The sequence below is a fragment of the Anabrus simplex genome, chromosome 7 (assembly GCF_040414725.1).
Source record: "Anabrus simplex isolate iqAnaSimp1 chromosome 7, ASM4041472v1, whole genome shotgun sequence".
Lineage (NCBI taxonomy): Eukaryota > Metazoa > Arthropoda > Insecta > Orthoptera > Tettigoniidae > Anabrus > Anabrus simplex.
Window position 1 is genome coordinate 285,645,579 of NC_090271.1, and position 19,493 is coordinate 285,665,071.

Sequence of the window (19,493 nt, forward strand, 5' to 3'; positions counted from 1 at the left end):
AACCACATTTCAGTAGAATTGTAGTGAAGATAAGGTATAATATATTAGATAGTATCTTGCCAGTTATATTCGTGTTCTTCTTCGTGTACGGCAATCCTTTTGATACTTAAGCATTTAACCAAACGCAGTGTAGTGTAGTGTAGATACATTGTAGTATAGATACAGTACATTTAGATAGTGCCGTATCTTGCGTGCTATATTCGTGTGTTATCTTTCGTGTATATCTATTAGACCGTAATACTAATAATAATTTGTCTAAGCATTTAACTTCGTTGGTAATCTTTGAGTACAGTAGTTCTTGCAAATTTCATTTCTGTTGTGCTTAGTAGTGACATACGGTACGGTACCGGTATCGTAATTAGGATACGTCTGAAAGTAGTTTAAAAATTACTGTAGTGTACTGTACAGTAGTATATGAGTAATATCCTATTAGAATTTAGTGTGCTTATTTTATTATTGTAAAATATTTGTGTAGTACTGGTGTGGTAGAGGTATCCGTAGAAACTCTTACTAAAATATTGTTGAAATTAGGATAGGCTTAATTGCAGTTTGGAATTGTGTAGTTCTTGTGTATTACTTTCGATATTCAGTAATTAACAGCAGCTTTTATCCTGTTAGGGGTTGTAGGATAAAAAAAAAAAAATTTTTTTAAATAATAATAGAGCACGACTAAGTAGTATTGTAGTGTAGTCGTATATTAATTACCTTATTGTTGTGTACTATCCCAGACAATATATCCCTCCGTTCATTTATTTTTTTGCAAATAAGTTATTTTATTTTTTTAATTTAAAATTTTCCCCCCGTAAAGAATGGCTAAGGAGCGCGAGTGTACTTATTGTGGGTGTGGTGAGGCATTGAGGGGTATGAGGGAGGAGTTGGAAAGTTTGAGGGAGATAATTAGGATTCTCACAGAAGACGGGAAGGAAGATAGGACTCCCTCAAACAATGTACAGGTTACAGTAGGTGTACAAGAGGGAGGGGAAGGAAAGGGAGGAGTTGTAGAAGACAGGTGGTCTAATGTTCTAAGGGGAAGGAGATTGCAGGCCAAGGGCTCTATTCAGGATCAAAATTCAGGACAGGTGTCTGTGCGAAATCGGTACGAGTCACTCCAGGTAGAACAACAGAGGGAAGATGAGGGACAGGGAACTGTTGCTGAGATGCGTGGAAGTAGGAGGAAGGGAAAAGGTAGGAAAGGGAAATGTAGAGTAGAGGATAGGAAAAGACAGGTGGAACGGGGTCATGGGAAGGAGAAAAGGGAGGAGGAAGTAGCTTCTGCAGCTATCAGGAAAGATAGGGCTGACCAGGAGGGGAGGGGATCAAATGAGGTGGGTAGGGTTGAGGCTCTGGTCATGGGGGATTCCATCGTTAGACACGTGGGGAAAGTGTGTGGAGGAAAGGGAACCAGGGTAGAATGTTATCCAGGAATTAGGTTGAGGCAGATGTTGAGGAAAGTAGAAGAGAGGGAGGAGGGGAAGGAGCAGGTGGTAGTGTTTCACGTTGGTACCAACAACGTAAGGCAAGCTGATATAAGTACCAACATAGTTGGAGATATGTGGGATCTGGTAAATGCAGCACGGGTGAAGTTTAAGAAAGCGGAGATTGTTATTAGTGGAATACTGTGTAGGAGGGATACTGACTGGAGGGTGATTGGGGATTTAAATGAGACTATGGAGTGGGTATGTGGGAAACTGGGAGTGAAATTTCTAGATCCTAATGGGTGGGTAGGAGAAAGGGATCTGCGCTCGGATGGCCTTCATTTAAACCGCAGTGGTACGTATAAGTTAGGAAATTTGTTTGGAAGGGTAATAGGGAGGTACATTCAGGGAAACAGGATGGCCTAGGGAGCGGTGCTAAGGGAACAGGGAACTGGAAATCAAGTAGGGATGACATAAAATTGTTAGTGTTGAACTGTAGAAGTATTGTAAAGAAAGGAATAGAATTAAGTAATTTAATAGATATATATTTACCAGATATTGTAATAGGAGTTGAATCATGGCTGAGAAATGATATAATGGATGCAGAAATTTTCTCACGGCACTGGAGTGTGTATCGTAGAGATAGGATAGGAAAGGTGGGAGGGGGAGTTTTCATTCTGGTGAAAGAAGAATTTGTAAGCTACGAAAAAGTTAAAGATGAGACACATGAAATTCTAGGTGTAAGGCTCATTTCTAAAGATAATAGGCAACTTGATATATTTGGAGTGTATAGATCGGGAAAGGGTAGCACTGACGCGGATTCGGAATTATTTGATAGGATAGTCAGCTATGTGGGAAACGACATGGAAAGAAATGTGATTGTAGCGGGAGATCTGAATTTGCCAGATGTCAATTGGGAAGGAAATGCGAACGACAGGAAGCATGACCAACAAATGGCAAATAAGTTAATATGGGAAGGACAGCTGATTCAGAAAGTGATGGAACCAAACAGAGGGAAAAATATTTTGGATGTGGTGCTGATAAAACCACATGAGCTCTATAGGGAAACTGAAGTAATAGATGGTATTAGTGATCATGAAGCTGTTTTTGTGGTAGTTAAAAATAAATGTGATAAAAAGGAAGGTCTTAAAAGTAGGACTGTTAGGCAGTACCATATGGCTGATAAAGCAGGTATGAGGCAGTTTCTAAAAAGTAACTATGATCGGTGGAAAACGGTAAATAAAAATGTAAACAGACTCTGGGATGGGTTTAAAGAAATTGTTGAGGAATGCGAAAACAGGTTTGTACCTTTAAGGGTGGTAAGGAATGGTAAAGACCCACCTTATTATAATAGAGAAATAAAGAGACTAAGAAGGAGGTGCAGACTGGAAAGAAATAGAGTTAGAAATGGCTGTGGAAGTAAGGAGAAATTGAAGGAACTTACTAGAAAATTGAATCTAGCAAAGAAGGCAGCTAAGGATAACATGATGGCAAGCATAATTGGCAGTCATACAAATTTTAGTGAAAAATGGAAGGGTATGTACAGGTATTTTAAGGCAGAAACAGGTTCCAAGAAGGACATTCCAGGAATAATTAATGAACAAGGGAAGTGTGTATGTGAGGATCTTCAAAAGGCAGAAGTATTCAGTCAGCAGTATGTAAAGATTGTTGGTTACAAGGATAATGTCGAGATAGAGGAAGAGACTAAGGCCAAAGAAGTAATAAAATTTACGTATGATAACAATGACATTTACAATAAGATACAAAAGTTGAAAACTAGAAAAGCGGCTGGAATTGATCAGATTTCTGGGGATATACTAAAGACAATGGGTTGGGATATAGTACCATATCTGAAGTACTTATTTGATTATTGTTTGGCCGAAGGAGCTATACCAGATGAATGGAGAGTTGCTATAGTAGCCCCTGTGTATAAAGGAAAGGGTGATAGACATAAAGCTGAAAATTACAGGCCAGTAAGTTTGACATGCATTGTATGTAAGCTTTGGGAAGGCATTCTTTCTGATTATATTAGACATGTTTGTGAAATTAATAACTGGTTCGATAGAAGGCAATTCGGTTTTAGGAAAGGTTATTCCACTGAAGCTCAACTTGTAGGATTCCAGCAAGATATAGCAGATATCTTGGATTCTGGAGGTCAAATGGACTGTATCGCGATTGACATGTCTAAAGCATTTGATGGGGTGGATCATGGGAGACTACTGGCAAAAATGAGTGCAATTGGACTAGACAAAAGAGTGACTGAATGGGTTGCTATATTTCTAGAAAATAGATCTCAGAGAGTTAGAGTAGGTGAAGCTTTGTCTGACCCTGTAATAGTTGAGAGGGGAGTTCCTCAGGGCAGTGTTATCGGACCTTTATGTTTTCTTATATATATAAATGATATGAGTAAAGGAGTGGAATCGGAGGTGAGGCTTTTTGCGGATGATGTTATTCTCTATAGAGTGATAAATAAGTTACAAGATTGTGAGCAACTGCAACGTGACCTCGAAAATATTGTGAGATGGACAGCAGGCAATGGTATGTTGATAAACGGGGCTAAAAGTTAGGTTGTGAGTTTTACAAATAGGAAAAGTCCTCTCAGTTTTAATTACTGCGTTGATGGGGTGAAAGTTCCTTTTGGGGATCATTGTAAGTATCTAGGTGTTAATATAAGGAAAGATCTTCACTGGGGTAATCACGTAAATGGGATTGTAAATAAAGGGTACCGATCTCTGCACATGGTTATGAGGGTGTTTAGGGGTTGTAGTAAGGATGTAAAGGAGAGTGCATATAAGTCTCTGGTAAGACCCCAACTAGAGTATGGTTCCAGTGTATGGGACCCTCACCAGGATTACCTGATTCAAGAACTGGAAAAAATCCAAAGAAAAGCAGCTCGATTTGTTCTGGGTGATTTCCGACAAAAGGGTAGCGTTACAAAAATGTTGCAATGTTTGGGTTGGGAAGAATTGAGAGAAAGAAGAGCTGCTCGACTAAGTGGTATGTTCCGAGCTGTCAGCGGAGAGATGGCGTGGAATGACATTAGTAGACGAATAGGTTTGAATGGCGTCTATAAAAGTAGGAAAGATCACAATATGAAGATAAAGTTGGAATTCAAGAGGACAAACTGGGGCAAATATTCATTTATAGGAAGGAGAGTTAGGGATTGGAATAACTTACCAAGGGAGATGTTCAATAAATTTCCAATTTCTTTGAAATCATTTCGGAAAAGGCTAGGAAAGCAACAGATAGGGAATCTGCCACCTGGGCGACTGCCCTAAATGCAGATCAGTATTGATTGATTGATTGATTAAATTCCAGTCTGAGGAAAAACAACATTTCGGAATTTATTTCCACTAAGGAATTAAAGTATAAAAAATTAATTTGGGTGGCACTTTAAAAGAACTCTACAGTAAAAGTTGTTCCTAAGGTGTTTTGTTTCTTTTTATTGTTTCTGTCGACTGTAACGTATCTAAATATGGACATTATAAGGTTTAAAAGCAGTTATAAGCATTGGCTATACCTTAAAGATGTGCCTAGAGTAGTGAATGTGATTTAAAAGTGATTAAGATGAAGTGAGAGATCAAACTGGTTAATATTGCAGACATAAGGATTTTTACTTTTTATGTCTGGTGCCTACGAAATTTTACCGGCTCCTAGATTTTTTCTGGTTTGTCCAGATATCAGGTTTCCCTGTCAAATCCTTTATGGTGAACTTTACTTTGGTGTGAGGCCTAAAGGAGCCCTTTGAAGCACTACAGTACTAAGACTAACTTAAACATCACATTCAGCTGACAGGTTTTGCCCACAACCTTGAGAAGCACTTGCTGAAAATCATTCACTTTTGTACCACACTGTCTCTACTGCCATTAGTACATTTGAAGAAGAATGTTGCACGCTCGAAGAGGCTAATCAACAAACTCGAAAGCTCCTTCAAACTCAACCAAGGTCTCCGCCTTACATTCAGTCAACTTACGTGGATGCTCGTTTCATGGTAAAATCCCCCTGCACAACAAGCATATTAAACTATACAGAGTACAAAGAAGATTTGTTACGGGAAAACGTATGCTCTGACACAAGTCAAAACCAACTATGATGACTAAAAAATATGAAGGACATGAGAAACAAGGAATAAATTCTGTATTAATGCTGAACTTACCAACCATCCTAGAAAATTAAGTAGTAAATTCTCAGGTATGCCCTCATAGGCACGAGTGATGATCGTTGTATTAGTAGTTTTGTTGTAATACACACACTTATCGACTGTGTATCCATGACTCCAAACAAGTGACAGTTCATCCTCGTGTAAGTCACGATCAGACTGTGGGAAAGTTGAAATACTGAAACTGAAATATACATATCTCATCATTAGGCCCCTCAGAATATTGCAAATACAATGCTTCATGATCAGTGTAAAAAAAAAAAAAGTAAAAGATGTTAATAAAACAATACAAGAAGATGTAAAGCAGTAGATAAGCCCATTAAATAAGCTGAGATAATTTTAGTTTTTAACACAGCATAAAGCAAATACCATAAGCATACATAAACCTAATAGCAATAACAATACCAACAGTAACAGAAATGAGTGTGCCCAAGAATTCTAGAAAATTCACTTTACTATTTTAACAATTCTGCTCAGAAATCAACCCCTCTTGCATACAGCACATGCATGTTGAGCCCCAGAGCCCAAGGATGGCTTGAGCTTTAATAGACCCACCATCAATTGTCATACGTAGCCTACATGTTACTGAAAAGGTATACTAGGGAAATACTAGGGAAATGAGGAGCAAAGTAGTTCTCCATTACTTTTTATAATAATAATAATCATAATCATAATAATAATAATAATAATAATAATAATAATAATAATAATAATAATAATATATCATATAATATTATATATATAATAATAATAATAATAATAATAATATATTATTATTATTATTATTATTATTATTATTATTATTATTATTATTGTACCGGGTGGTACACCTCCACGCCGCTAATTCAAACTTTGCGCCAGTTAAAATTCCTCTACTGGAGGAAGCCTGAACTTTAACTTCCATATTAATTCAACGATTTCTCAGAAGATGTCATTATAAATTTTGAAGTGTTCTGAACTATGTCAGTTTCGATTCATTTTTGTTTTATCTGTAGCAAGAAGTGTAAACATTCTCTTCTAGACGACACTACTTAAGAACTACAATTGAGCACCCTAGTGCGAAGTGAAGGAACCTTTTTTTTGAAGAAATTTAGTACTTATAAGTTTGTTCTTTATTAAATTTCTTTCTGCCAGTTTTGAATTTGACCAATAAGGAATTTCTGTAATTAATTTTCCACCAATAAGGTGTTTCTTTTCCATCTGGTGTAGTAGTTTTTGCCATTAACCAATAAAATGCTTGTGGGCAGGTGTTATCATTCACGAAACGCCTCGAACTTTCCGCGAGGGTATATAAACTGCTGATTTTCGGGTCTCTGCGCCACTTCAGTAACATCTATCAGTGTGTAAATTATGTAGCAGGGGGCGGGTAGCGCCTCTTTCTTCGGGCAGCGGTTCATCAATAAGGTAATGGCCTTTTAATAACTTATTTCTTGCTAGCTCAGCAGTTTAACCGTCGAGGCGGGTTCGAAACCGTTTTCATGTAACCTTCCTCTAAAATGTAAAAGACTCTTGATTTAAATTCTGTCTTTTTAAACTACAAATTGGGATAGAGAGTGCCTAACCCTCTCGAGCTCCCACTCATGTCTACGTTTTCATAACTGTTTCCCTTCTATTCGTAATGTCATAAAGTTTTCTATCGTGTCACCTCCGTAGAATGGGATTAGCCCTTGCATAAGTGGCCTAGGGCCAAATTAGGTTTTAATAAAATGTATTAGGAGTGCAGTTTCGCCTCCTCTCAAGTTGGTATTTTGGAGGCCATGTAATTGACCTGTTTCTGTAATTAATAGGCCTCAGTAGGTTGGATATTTTTACCCCTGTTTTAATGTACTTGGAGGACAGCTTGAAAGTAGAGTTTGGTGTGGCCTTTGATAGGCTTGAACTTTGAGAGCGAGTTGCTCTTTCTTAAAATTTGGTTTCTGTATGCCTCGAGGAGGCTTTACCGTGTAAAGGGGAGCAAGTGCTCCTAGGCATGATTGGGGTTTTCTGCCCCTTTGTTGAACCTTGTATATAAGTAAATTTGGGCTTATTGCTCAAGATTTGTGTGTCTGGCCCTCGGAGCCCAAATCCTGTAACAACTGTAATTGTACATTCTCGATTTGTTGCTAGGCTACCGAGTACCTGTTATATTTGTTATTTCTTGATCTTGAAAAGAAAATATAACCTTGTTAAATTAACTTTAATTTCGTATTTTGAGACCTGTTCACCCCAGCACCTTCTTTCACCTCTGCACATCCACAATACTCGGTAACAAGTGGTAGCAGAGCGTGGTTGAATGGGTCTCAAATTAGCCCCTTTTGACGGCTAAACATTACCTTGCTCTCGAACTCTAACAATTTTCTCTGTTGCTGGACTTTTCCTTTTCGTTTTTCAAAATTGTTTAATTTTTTGTCAGCATGTCCGGCCCTCGCGAGGTTCTTCATCCTTTCTACTTGCGTAAAGAGGAATTAATTTATGAACTATCTCTCAGAAATGTTCAATCTGGAGGCACGGTTGCAGTCGACTCCACTAAGCTAAAAGATTCCCTTGATTTGCCTATTACCATCCCGACTTTGGGAGAGAAAGAGATTGACGACGCTCTCTCCACGATCAATGATAATACTACTGAGCTAGCATCTGTAGTTAGTTTTTTTGAAGAAAATGATCCATCACCTAATCAACTCAAAAGCGTACAGGCTAGGTTGTACCACTTTTATAATAGGGTGTGTGATCTATTGTCTCTAAAGTTAAATGACCTTCAGGGTAAGGAAGCGAGTGCCCTTGCTGAAAATTTGTCCAAAATGTCTAGTAAGGTTAGTCAGTTGTTATCTGGATCTGCGACTTCCAAAATCGACCAGCCTATGGTCGTAAATATAGTCAATGTGGAGGATTCCTCGAAAGAGGAAGGATGGGATACTGAGGCGACCGCACAACGAACATCTGCCCCATCAGAATCGGTGTCAGATCGTCGCAAGTCCATTCCACCCTTCGTGTTAAATAATGCTCCTTCTGAATCTGCTTCTCCGCCACTTAGGCCCCTTCCTACTACGTCTCCTGGTTTCAGCAGTTTACCCCATCCATTAGCTATGTTGCTTAGAGGTATTTCTAAGTTTTCGGTTAACTCTACAAGTATTACAAGTGATGAAAATCATTTTTCGTCCGTATTGAAAGTTTCATAAACTGTATATAGGATAATATCTTTTGTTTATTTCCACCTATTCAATACATTACAAGAAGTTGGCATTTACTTTAAAACATTATTCAGATGAGACATGTTTCGCCTCTCACTGTGAGGCATCTTCAGTCATTATCAAAAACCTTATTATTTTACCAGGCATCTGGTTAAAGATATTCAAAAATGTGTTTGATGATTATAAGAGAGGTAAAATTTACGTTAGTTATAAACATGTTCATGAAGTAACTAAAAATCTAATATATTAATAAAAACATATGTAGTTCTTTGTTGAATAGGACTTGTTTGATTGTACTATAGTAAAAGAAGGTGGCTTGAAGCCGTAGTCATTAATAGATGTCTAATACATAGTGGAAGGCATAAAATATCAGTTCTATGAGAATATACATTACATTCAAATGATACTAGAAACTAGTGGATTCAAAGGTAGTAAATATAAAATGTTCAATGAAATAACTATAGATCTAATAAAATGATAAACACATGTGTAGTTCTTTGTTAATTAGGACGTCGTAAGATTGTACGGCTTAAAGCCGTAGTCATTAATAGATGTCTAATACATAGTGGAAGGCATATGAAATCAGTTCAATGAGAATATATAATACAAACAATTGATACATAAAAACTGGTAGATTCATAAGAGGTACATTTAAAAATGAAGGCGTCATGTGACTATAAAAGACAGTTGATGGCTTAAAGCCGTAGTTAAAGTTTGAAATGTAGGTCAAATAACTGCTAAATATATGGTAAAAAGATATAAGTCAAAACATACAGCTTAGTATAAAAAATATGAAGGAAAAACATTCCAATTGCTTGACAAAAGTTACTTGACGTTGGCATGCGTTTGTTCGTGATATTTTCGACAAACGCATGCCAACGTCAAGTAACTTTTGTCAAGCAATTGGAATGTTTTTCCTTCATATTTTTTATACTAAGCTGTATATTTTGACTTATATCTTTTTACCATATATTTAGCAGTTATTTGACCTACATTTCAAACTTTGACTACGGCTTTAAGCCATCAACTGTCTTTTATAGTCACATGACGCCTTCATTTTTAAATGTACCTCTTATGAATCTACCAGTTTTTATGTATCAATTGTTTGTATTATATATTCTCATTGAACTGATTTCATATGCCTTCCACTATGTATTAGACATCTATTAATGACTACGGCTTTAAGCCGTACAATCTTACGACGTCCTAATTAACAAAGAACTACATATGTGTTTATCATTTTATTAGATCTATAGTTATTTCATTGAACATTTTATATTTACTACCTTTGAATCCACTAGTTTCTAGTATCATTTGAATGTAATGTATATTCTCATAGAACTGATATTTTATGCCTTCCACTATGTATTAGACATCTATTAATGACTACGGCTTCAAGCCACCTTCTTTTACTATAGTACAATCAAACAAGTCCTATTCAACAAAGAACTACATATGTTTTTATCAATATATTAGATTTTTAGTTACTTCATGAACATGTTTATAACTAACGTAAATTTTACCTCTTATAATCATCAAACACATTTTTGAATATCTTTAACCAGATGCCTGGTAAAATAATAAGGTTTTTGATAATGACTGAAGATGCCTCACAGTGAGAGGCGAAACATGTCTCATCTGAATAATGTTTTAAAGTAAATGCCAACTTCTTGTAATGTATTGAATAGGTGGAAATAAACAAAAGATATTATCCTATATACAGTTTATAACTCTACAAGTGACGTAATTTCATTCTTAAGGTTTTTAGTTGATTTTCAGGATCATGCCCTCGTTTTTTCTCTTTCTGCTTGTCAGATTTTGCAAATCATCTATCCCTATGCAATTAGTGTTCTCTCAGACAAAATAGTAAGAGCCATTGCCGAACAATCATCTATTGAAGACTTCCACGCCCACTTGCTAGCTAACTTCATTCCAGCAAGGGCAAGGTCCTCACTTATTCAGAACTACTATTATCATGTACAGCGGTTGGTGTTTGTTCTTCATTTTCCTGAAGATCAAATTGTTCAGGCTATTGTAGAAGGTATTTCACCACCTTACAGATCATACTTGTGTTTTGCGTCACGTCCGCAAACCTTCGCCAAGCTAGAGGCTATGGCCGTCTCAGCGGAAGGAGTTAGATACGCCGATACCTTGCGTGTCGCGAAAGAACCCCCTCCATCCTCTAGTAGTTTTCGGCCTCGACCTCGCCGACCCACCACACTCCGTAAATGTTACGCTTGTGGGTCGCCTGACCATCTTCGGAACAAGTGCCCATCAATCAAGTCTAGTGGGACAAGGAATGGAGCAGGGTCATCTCAAGGCTGTTTTAAATGTGGTGCTTTCTCACATATCGCCAAGTATTGCCCAAATTTGAATAGCACCCCCTCCTGCTCAACTGCTGGTGCAACTCCACCAAATCCAATAATAAGTGACTAGTGGCTTCGGCTGAGTCCACTAATCCAGCTTCCCGAGGCTCAGCCCCTTGTAAACATGTCGAAATTTCAGGGAAAACTCAGTCTTCAAATGTACCCTTTGAATGCCCCAGAGAATGTCTTAGGATTGCGGCGGATTCCCCCGCACCTGTGCCTTTTCTTAAAACTGAGTTAAATAATGAGCCTATAACTGCTCTTTTAGATTCAGGCAGTGTTTGTTCTATTATTTCGGCTGAATGGTATTCGAAATTGAAATCTGTTTGTAAGCTTCCTGACTATTGTTCGCCTTCGGTTCAATATGTTTCGGCTAATTCATCTCCATTAGAAATTCTAGGCTCCTTAAATGTCAAAATTCGTATTCCTAAATTTACTTGGAAAGTTAAATTGTTTGTGGCTAAGCATTTGTCTTGCCCCATTATATTGGGAGCTGACTTCATTTCTCACACTGGCCTTGTGCTCGATCTTCAGAGTAGGTCGTGCACTTTCAAATTTGCGTCTAATTGTAAAATCCCCTTATTGCAATGTAATTCTGCATCAGGTTCATCTATTTCGCCTACCCAGGATGAGATGTTGCTAGACCTTAGACATCTACCTGAGGAGCAGGCTGATAGTATTCGTAAGCTGTGTCAGTCGTTTCCAGAGGTGTTCTCTGATACTCTTGGTGTTACTGACCTAATCGAATACAAAATTGAGGTCACGGATTCGATTCCTGTCCGTTTTCCACCTTAGCCTAAAATGAAGGCTCTGAAAGAAATCATTGATCAAATGTTAAAGGATGGTATTATTCGGCCCTCTAAGTCGGCGTATTCTTCACCTATTTTTCTAGTCCCGAAACCCCAAGGTGGCTTCAGGCCTGTCATTGACTATAGCGCTCTCAATCGGAAGGTGGTGTTACAATTTGTGCCCCTTCCTGACCTTCATTCTTGTTTTTCATGGTTTCGTAAAGCTAAGTTCTTCACCATCTTGGATTTGAATCAGGCCTATAATCAAATTCCCCTGGCTGAAGAGTCTAAACATCTTACAGCGTTTGCCACGGATTGGAATCTGTATGAATACAACCGCGTGCCTTTCGGGCTCCCCACCGGAGCAGCTGTGCTTACGAGGCTACTAGATAGGGTCTTCTCCAACATCAAATTTGAGTACTTGTACCACTATCTTGATGATGTCGTCGTATTTTCGGAGACTTTCGAAGAACATCTAGATTATCTGCAAGAAGTTCTCAATCGCCTTCGTAAGGCTGGGTTAACTGTGAAGTTGTCCAAGGTTGCCTTCGCTAAGCCCTCCATATCATTCCTAGGGCATATTGTGTCGCCTGATGGTGTTGCAGTCGATCGTTCTAGAACACAGGCCATCCGTGATTTTAAACCTCCCAAGGACATCAAAGGTATCGCCAGGTTCATTGGTATGGTGAATTTCTTCAGGAAGTTTATTCCTAACTTCGCTAATAGAGCGGCGCCCTTGAACCTTCTTCGTAGGAAAGGCATCAAATTTGAGTGGGGACCTTCTCAACAAGCCGCTTTTGAAGATCTTAAATTAGCTCTGTGTTATGCCCCTGTTCTGGCTATGCCCGATTTCTCCAAAAGATTCATCGTCCAAACCGACGCGTCGTCGTCGGCAATAGCTGCAGTCCTTCTTCAAGAGACTGAACTAGGGAGGCGACCCATCGCCTATGCCTCTAGGACTCTATCGGCTCAAGAAGCCAAGTATTCCATCTATGAGCTCGAGGGTTTGGCAGTCTTATTTGCCTTAGAAAAGTTCCGTCTCTATCTGGAACATGTCAAATTCGACTTGGAGACGGATAATCAAGCCCTAAGCTGGGTCTAAGGTAGGCCGTGTCGTACTGGTCGTATAGCCCGGTGGGCTATCCGAATTTCGGCATTCCAATTTGACATTAGGCATATCAGAGGTACTGAAAATGTTGTCGCAGACGGACTCAGCCGTATGTTTTCCAACGACGTCGAGACTCATGAACCGGTCGATAGTTCATCACCTCCCGAGTCCATACTATCTGAGGTTAATGCCATCTTAACAGATGCTCCCATGCTCTTTAGGGACCTTGAGAAATATCAACGTGAAGATCCGACGCTGGCTCCGATCATGGAAACCCTTTCTTCTGGGGAACATGTTGTCCCTTATGTACTGAGGAATGGTGTTTTATGTTGCCCTTCGAGGCATGATAAGATGATGAAAGTTGTAGTTCCAGCTATTCTTGTACCAATGATCTTCAAGTACTATCATGAGACCCCATTAGGGGGGCATTTAGGCATCTTCAAAACCCGTGAAAAGATCCGGGAAATGTTTATCTGGAAGGGTATGGACGGTGAAATTCGTGAACTAGTAAAGGCTTGTAAATCCTGCCTGCTTAGTAAACCCACTATGTCTACCAAAGTAGGCCTTTTGTCTTCTCATCAAGCGTCGCGCCCAATGGAACGCCTGTATACTGATTATGTAGGACCCTTCCCCCAGTCAAAGGGAAATGCCAACAAGTTCATCTTTGTATGTGTAGATGGTTTTACTAGATTTTCCTGGTTATTTCCAACTAAGCTGGCTACCGCTCAGTCCACCATTACTTGTTTAAATTCAATCTTTGCTTCTTTCGGTCCGTGTCAATATATTGTGTCTGACAATGCCAAGGCTTTCACATGTAATCTATTTCGTCAATTCTGTTTTGATCTGTCCATATCTCATGTGACTACTTCTGCTTATTATCCCCAACCATCTCTTGCCGAAAGAGTCAATCGTAATCTCAGGTCGGCCCTTATTGCCTGTCATCATGAAGATCATTCTAGGTGGGACACGTCCCTGCATTGGTTAGCTTTTGCTTTGAACTCGGCTGTTCATGAATCACATAAATTTACTCCAGCTTCGTTGATGTTCAAGTTTGTTCCCAACTCGCCGCTCTCTAACCTCTGGTCTTTGAGTGATATTCTACCTGAGACAATAGATCCAGATAACATTAAAGATCTTTGGAAGAAGGCTAAAGCCAATCTTAAAGTGTCTCATGAAAAGGTTAGGGAAAGATATGGTCGTGGACGGAGACCCACCCATTTGAAGGTAGGTGACCAGCTGATGGTCAAGAATTTTGTTCCCGCGGGCAAGCTTGCCCCCAGATTTCATGGGCCGTGCATAATTCTAGATTTTCTTACGCCGGTCACATTGTTATTAAGCAATCCAGCCACTGAGAGATTATTTAGGGTTCACCTGTCACAGGTGAAACCGGTGTAATTTCTGTGCTAACTTGCTTCATATAATTTTGAAAGAAATATGAAGGTTATATTTTTTGGGGGGGGTTTTCTTTTTAGGCCTTCTGCCCTTGGAATCTGTTTCCTCGTATGTAAGCATTTTTGTAAAACCTTCCCCGAACCGTTAAACTGCCATCCTGTCCTTGCCATGGCCATTACCATGCTCCCGTCTCCTGCTAACATAAAACTGTGGCTTATTGGAATGAAATAAATATCTCGACACCGCTGGCCCCTCAACCTCGCCACAAAGACTGTACCCTAAAATAATTATGGTCCAACAAAATTCTGCCGCCGAGCTTTAATGTTTCAGTGCCCCCGCAGCAGCACGGCGCCGTACCGCCACTGAGGTGGGGTATGGGCCCGCCCCTCTCCAGTGAGGCCAACCAGGGTACGGCGAGCCGGAGTCCTCCTCCCGGCCAAGGCTGATGTGCGGTGCACAACCTGCAACTTGCCCGCGACCTGTATGTTCGCCGCGGGCGCAGCGTGCTTCAACTCCACTACTCCTCTCATAGTGCGGGCGAGCGGTATCTCAGGGTACTTGAGGGGTCCGAGCGGCCTCCTCTGGACACAAGCAGCGGCAGCTGTGCTGGCCGTCAAACTTAATCAACATTGAATGTAATTAATCAGCTCCATGGACATTACCTACATTTTTGGATTCAACTGCAATATCTGGTGGACTAAGAAAATTTTTCCTCACTTTTAAAAACTAAAAGTTTCCTTCTGAATTCAACTTCTACAAGCATAAAGACTTTACATCTAAAGTAACTACAAAGTATTTTGAAACTGGATCCAATCATTTAAGAAAATTTGGTTGTAAAGACTTCTGCAATTAACTTCTATATCAACATCATAACTTGGACCTTATTTTAAAACAAAACTTTATGTTCCTCTGTGTTACCCCTTGGAGGGACTTTTGGGGGAGTGAGGTCTGTACCGGGTGGTACACCTCCACGCCGCTAATTCAAACTTTGCACCAGTTAAAATTCCTCTACTGGAGGAAGCCTGAACTTTAACTTCCATATTAATTCAACGATTTCTCAGAAGATGTCATTACTATAAATTTTGAAGTGTTCTGAACTATGTCAGTTTCGATTCATTTTTGTTTTATCTGTAGCAAGAAGTGTGAACATTCTCTTCTAGAGGACACTACTTAAGAACTACAATTGTGCACCCTAGTGCAAAGTGAAGGAACCTTTTTTTTTTGAAGAAATTTAGTACTTATAAGTTTGTTCTTTATTAAATTTCTTTCTGCCAGTTTTGAATTTGACCAATAAGGAATTTCTGTAATTAATTTTCCACCAATAAGGTGTTTCTTTTTCATCTGGTGTAGTAGTTTTTGCCATTAACCAGTAAAATGCTTGTGGGCGGGTGTTATCATTCACGAAACGCCTCGAACTTTCCGCGAGGGTATATAAACTGCTGATTTTCGGGTCTCTGCGCCACTTCAGTAACATCTATCAGTGTGTAAATTATGTAGCAGGGGGCGGGTAGCACCTCTTTCTTCGGGCAGCGGTTCATCAATAAGGTAATGGCCTTTTAATAACTTATTTCTTGCTAGCTCAGCAGTTTAACCCTCGAGGCGGGTTCGAAACCGTTTCCATGTAACCTTCCTCTAAAATGTAAAAGACTCTTGATTTAAATTCTGTCTTTTTAAACTACAAATTGGGATAGAGAGTGCCTAACCCTCTCGAGCTCCCACTCATGTCTACGTTTTCATAACTGTTTCCCTTCTATTCGTAATGTCATAAAGTTTTCTATCGTGTCACCTCCGTAGAATGGGATTAGCCCTTGCATAAGTGGCCTAGGGCCAAATTAGGTTTTAATAAAATGTATTAGGAGTGCAGTTTCGCCTCCTCTCAAGTTGGTATTTTGGAGGCCATGTAATTGACCTGTTTCTGTACTTAATAGGCCTCAGTAGGTTGGGTATTTTTACCCCTGTTTTAATGTACTTGGAGGACAGCTTGAAAGTAGAGTTTGGTGTGGCCTTTGATAGGCTTGAACTTTGAGAGCGAGTTGCTCTTTCTTAAAATTTGGTTTCTGTATGCCTCGAGGAGGCTTTACCGTGTAAAGGGGAGCAAGTGCTCCTAGGCATGATTGGGGTTTTCTGCCCCTTTGTTGAACCTTGTATATAAGTAAATTTGGGCTTATTGCTCAAGATTTGTGTGTCTGGCCCTCGGAGCCCAAATCCTGTAACAACTGTAATTGTACATTCTCGATTTGTTGCTAGGCTACCGAGTACCTGTTATATTTGTTATTTCTTGATCTTGAAAAGAAAATATAACCTTGTTAAATTAACTTTAATTTCGTATTTTGAGACCTGTTCACCCCAGCACCTTCTTTCACCTCTGCACATCCACAATACTCGGTAACAAGTGGTAGCAGAGCGTGGTTGAATGGGTCTCAAATTAGCCCCTTTTGACGGCTAAACATTACCTTGCTCTCGAACTCTAACAATTTTCTCTGTTGCTGGACTTTTCCTTTTCGTTTTTCAAAATTGTTTAATTTTTTGTCAGCATGTCCGGCCCTCGCGAGGTTCTTCATCCTTTCTACTTGCGTAAAGAGGAATTAATTTATGAACTATCTCTCAGAAATGTTCAATCTGGAGGCACGGTTGCAGTCGACTCCACTAAGCTAAAAGATTCCCTTGATTTGCCTATTACCATCCCGACTTTGGGAGAGAAAGAGATTGACGACGCTCTCTCCACGATCAATGATAATACTACTGAGCTAGCATCTGTAGTTAGTTTTTTTGAAGAAAATGATCCATCACCTAATCAACTCAAAAGCGTACAGGCTAGGTTGTACCACTTTTATAATAGGGTGTGTGATCTATTGTCTCTAAAGTTAAATGACCTTCAGGGTAAGGAAGCGAGTGCCCTTGCTGAAAATTTGTCCAAAATGTCTAGTAAGGTTAGTCAGTTGTTATCTGGATCTGCGACTTCCAAAATCGACCAGCCTATGGTCGTAAATATAGTCAATGTGGAGGATTCCTCGAAAGAGGAAGGATGGGATACTGAGGCGACCGCACAACGAACATCTGCCCCATCAGAATCGGTGTCAGATCGTCGCAAGTCCATTCCACCCTTCGTGTTAAATAATGCTCCTTCTGAATCTGCTTCTCCGCCACTTAGGCCCCTTCCTACTACGTCTCCTGGTTTCAGCAGTTTACCCCATCCATTAGCTATGTTGCTTAGAGGTATTTCTAAGTTTTCGGTTAACTCTACAAGTATTACAAGTGATGAAAATCATTTTTCGTCCGTATTGAAAGTTTCATAAACTGTATATAGGATAATATCTTTTGTTTATTTCCACCTATTCAATACATTACAAGAAGTTGGCATTTACTTTAAAACATTATTCAGATGAGACATGTTTCGCCTCTCACTGTGAGGCATCTTCAGTCATTATCAAAAACCTTATTATTTTACCAGGCATCTGGTTAAAGATATTCAAAAATGTGTTTGATGATTATAAGAGAGGTAAAATTTACGTTAGTTATAAACATGTTCATGAAGTAACTAAAAATCTAATATATTAATAAAAACATATGTAGTTCTTTGTTGAATAGGACTTGTTTGATTGTACTATAGTAAAAGAAGGTGGCTTGAAGCCGTAGTCATTAATAGATGTCTAATACATAGTGGAAGGCATAAAATATCAGTTCTATGAGAATATACATTACATTCAAATGATACTAGAAACTAGTGGATTCAAAGGTAGTAAATATAAAATGTTCAATGAAATAACTATAGATCTAATAAAATGATAAACACATGTGTAGTTCTTTGTTAATTAGGACGTCGTAAGATTGTACGGCTTAAAGCCGTAGTCATTAATAGATGTCTAATACATAGTGGAAGGCATATGAAATCAGTTCAATGAGAATATATAATACAAACAATTGATACATAAAAACTGGTAGATTCATAAGAGGTACATTTAAAAATGAAGGCGTCATGTGACTATAAAAGACAGTTGATGGCTTAAAGCCGTAGTTAAAGTTTGAAATGTAGGTCAAATAACTGCTAAATATATGGTAAAAAGATATAAGTCAAAACATACAGCTTAGTATAAAAAATATGAAGGAAAAACATTCCAATTGCTTGACAAAAGTTACTTGACGTTGGCATGCGTTTGTTCGTGATATTTTCGACAAACGCATGCCAACGTCAAGTAACTTTTGTCAAGCAATTGGAATGTTTTTCCTTCATATTTTTTATACTAAGCTGTATATTTTGACTTATATCTTTTTACCATATATTTAGCAGTTATTTGACCTACATTTCAAACTTTGACTACGGCTTTAAGCCATCAACTGTCTTTTATAGTCACATGACGCCTTCATTTTTAAATGTACCTCTTATGAATCTACCAGTTTTTATGTATCAATTGTTTGTATTATATATTCTCATTGAACTGATTTCATATGCCTTCCACTATGTATTAGACATCTATTAATGACTACGGCTTTAAGCCGTACAATCTTACGACGTCCTAATTAACAAAGAACTACATATGTGTTTATCATTTTATTAGATCTATAGTTATTTCATTGAACATTTTATATTTACTACCTTTGAATCCACTAGTTTCTAGTATCATTTGAATGTAATGTATATTCTCATAGAACTGATATTTTATGCCTTCCACTATGTATTAGACATCTATTAATGACTACGGCTTCAAGCCACCTTCTTTTACTATAGTACAATCAAACAAGTCCTATTCAACAAAGAACTACATATGTTTTTATCAATATATTAGATTTTTAGTTACTTCATGAACATGTTTATAACTAACGTAAATTTTACCTCTTATAATCATCAAACACATTTTTGAATATCTTTAACCAGATGCCTGGTAAAATAATAAGGTTTTTGATAATGACTGAAGATGCCTCACAGTGAGAGGCGAAACATGTCTCATCTGAATAATGTTTTAAAGTAAATGCCAACTTCTTGTAATGTATTGAATAGGTGGAAATAAACAAAAGATATTATCCTATATACAGTTTATAACTCTACAAGTGACGTAATTTCATTCTTAAGGTTTTTAGTTGATTTTCAGGATCATGCCCT

The 19,493-nt window shown here is 38.5% G+C and overlaps 1 protein-coding gene across 2 annotated transcripts in view; it reads right to left on the minus strand.

Annotated features, from left to right (window-relative positions):
- Positions 1-19,493, minus strand: part of Tmem63 (transmembrane protein 63) — a 264,066-nt gene that overhangs the window by 207,044 nt on the left and 37,529 nt on the right. For both annotated transcript variants that reach the window (XM_067151701.2, XM_067151702.2), the window contains exon 3: positions 5,572-5,758. In XM_067151701.2, the coding sequence (XP_067007802.2) occupies positions 5,572-5,758 (187 nt within the window). The remainder of the gene's footprint in view (positions 1-5,571; positions 5,759-19,493) is intronic.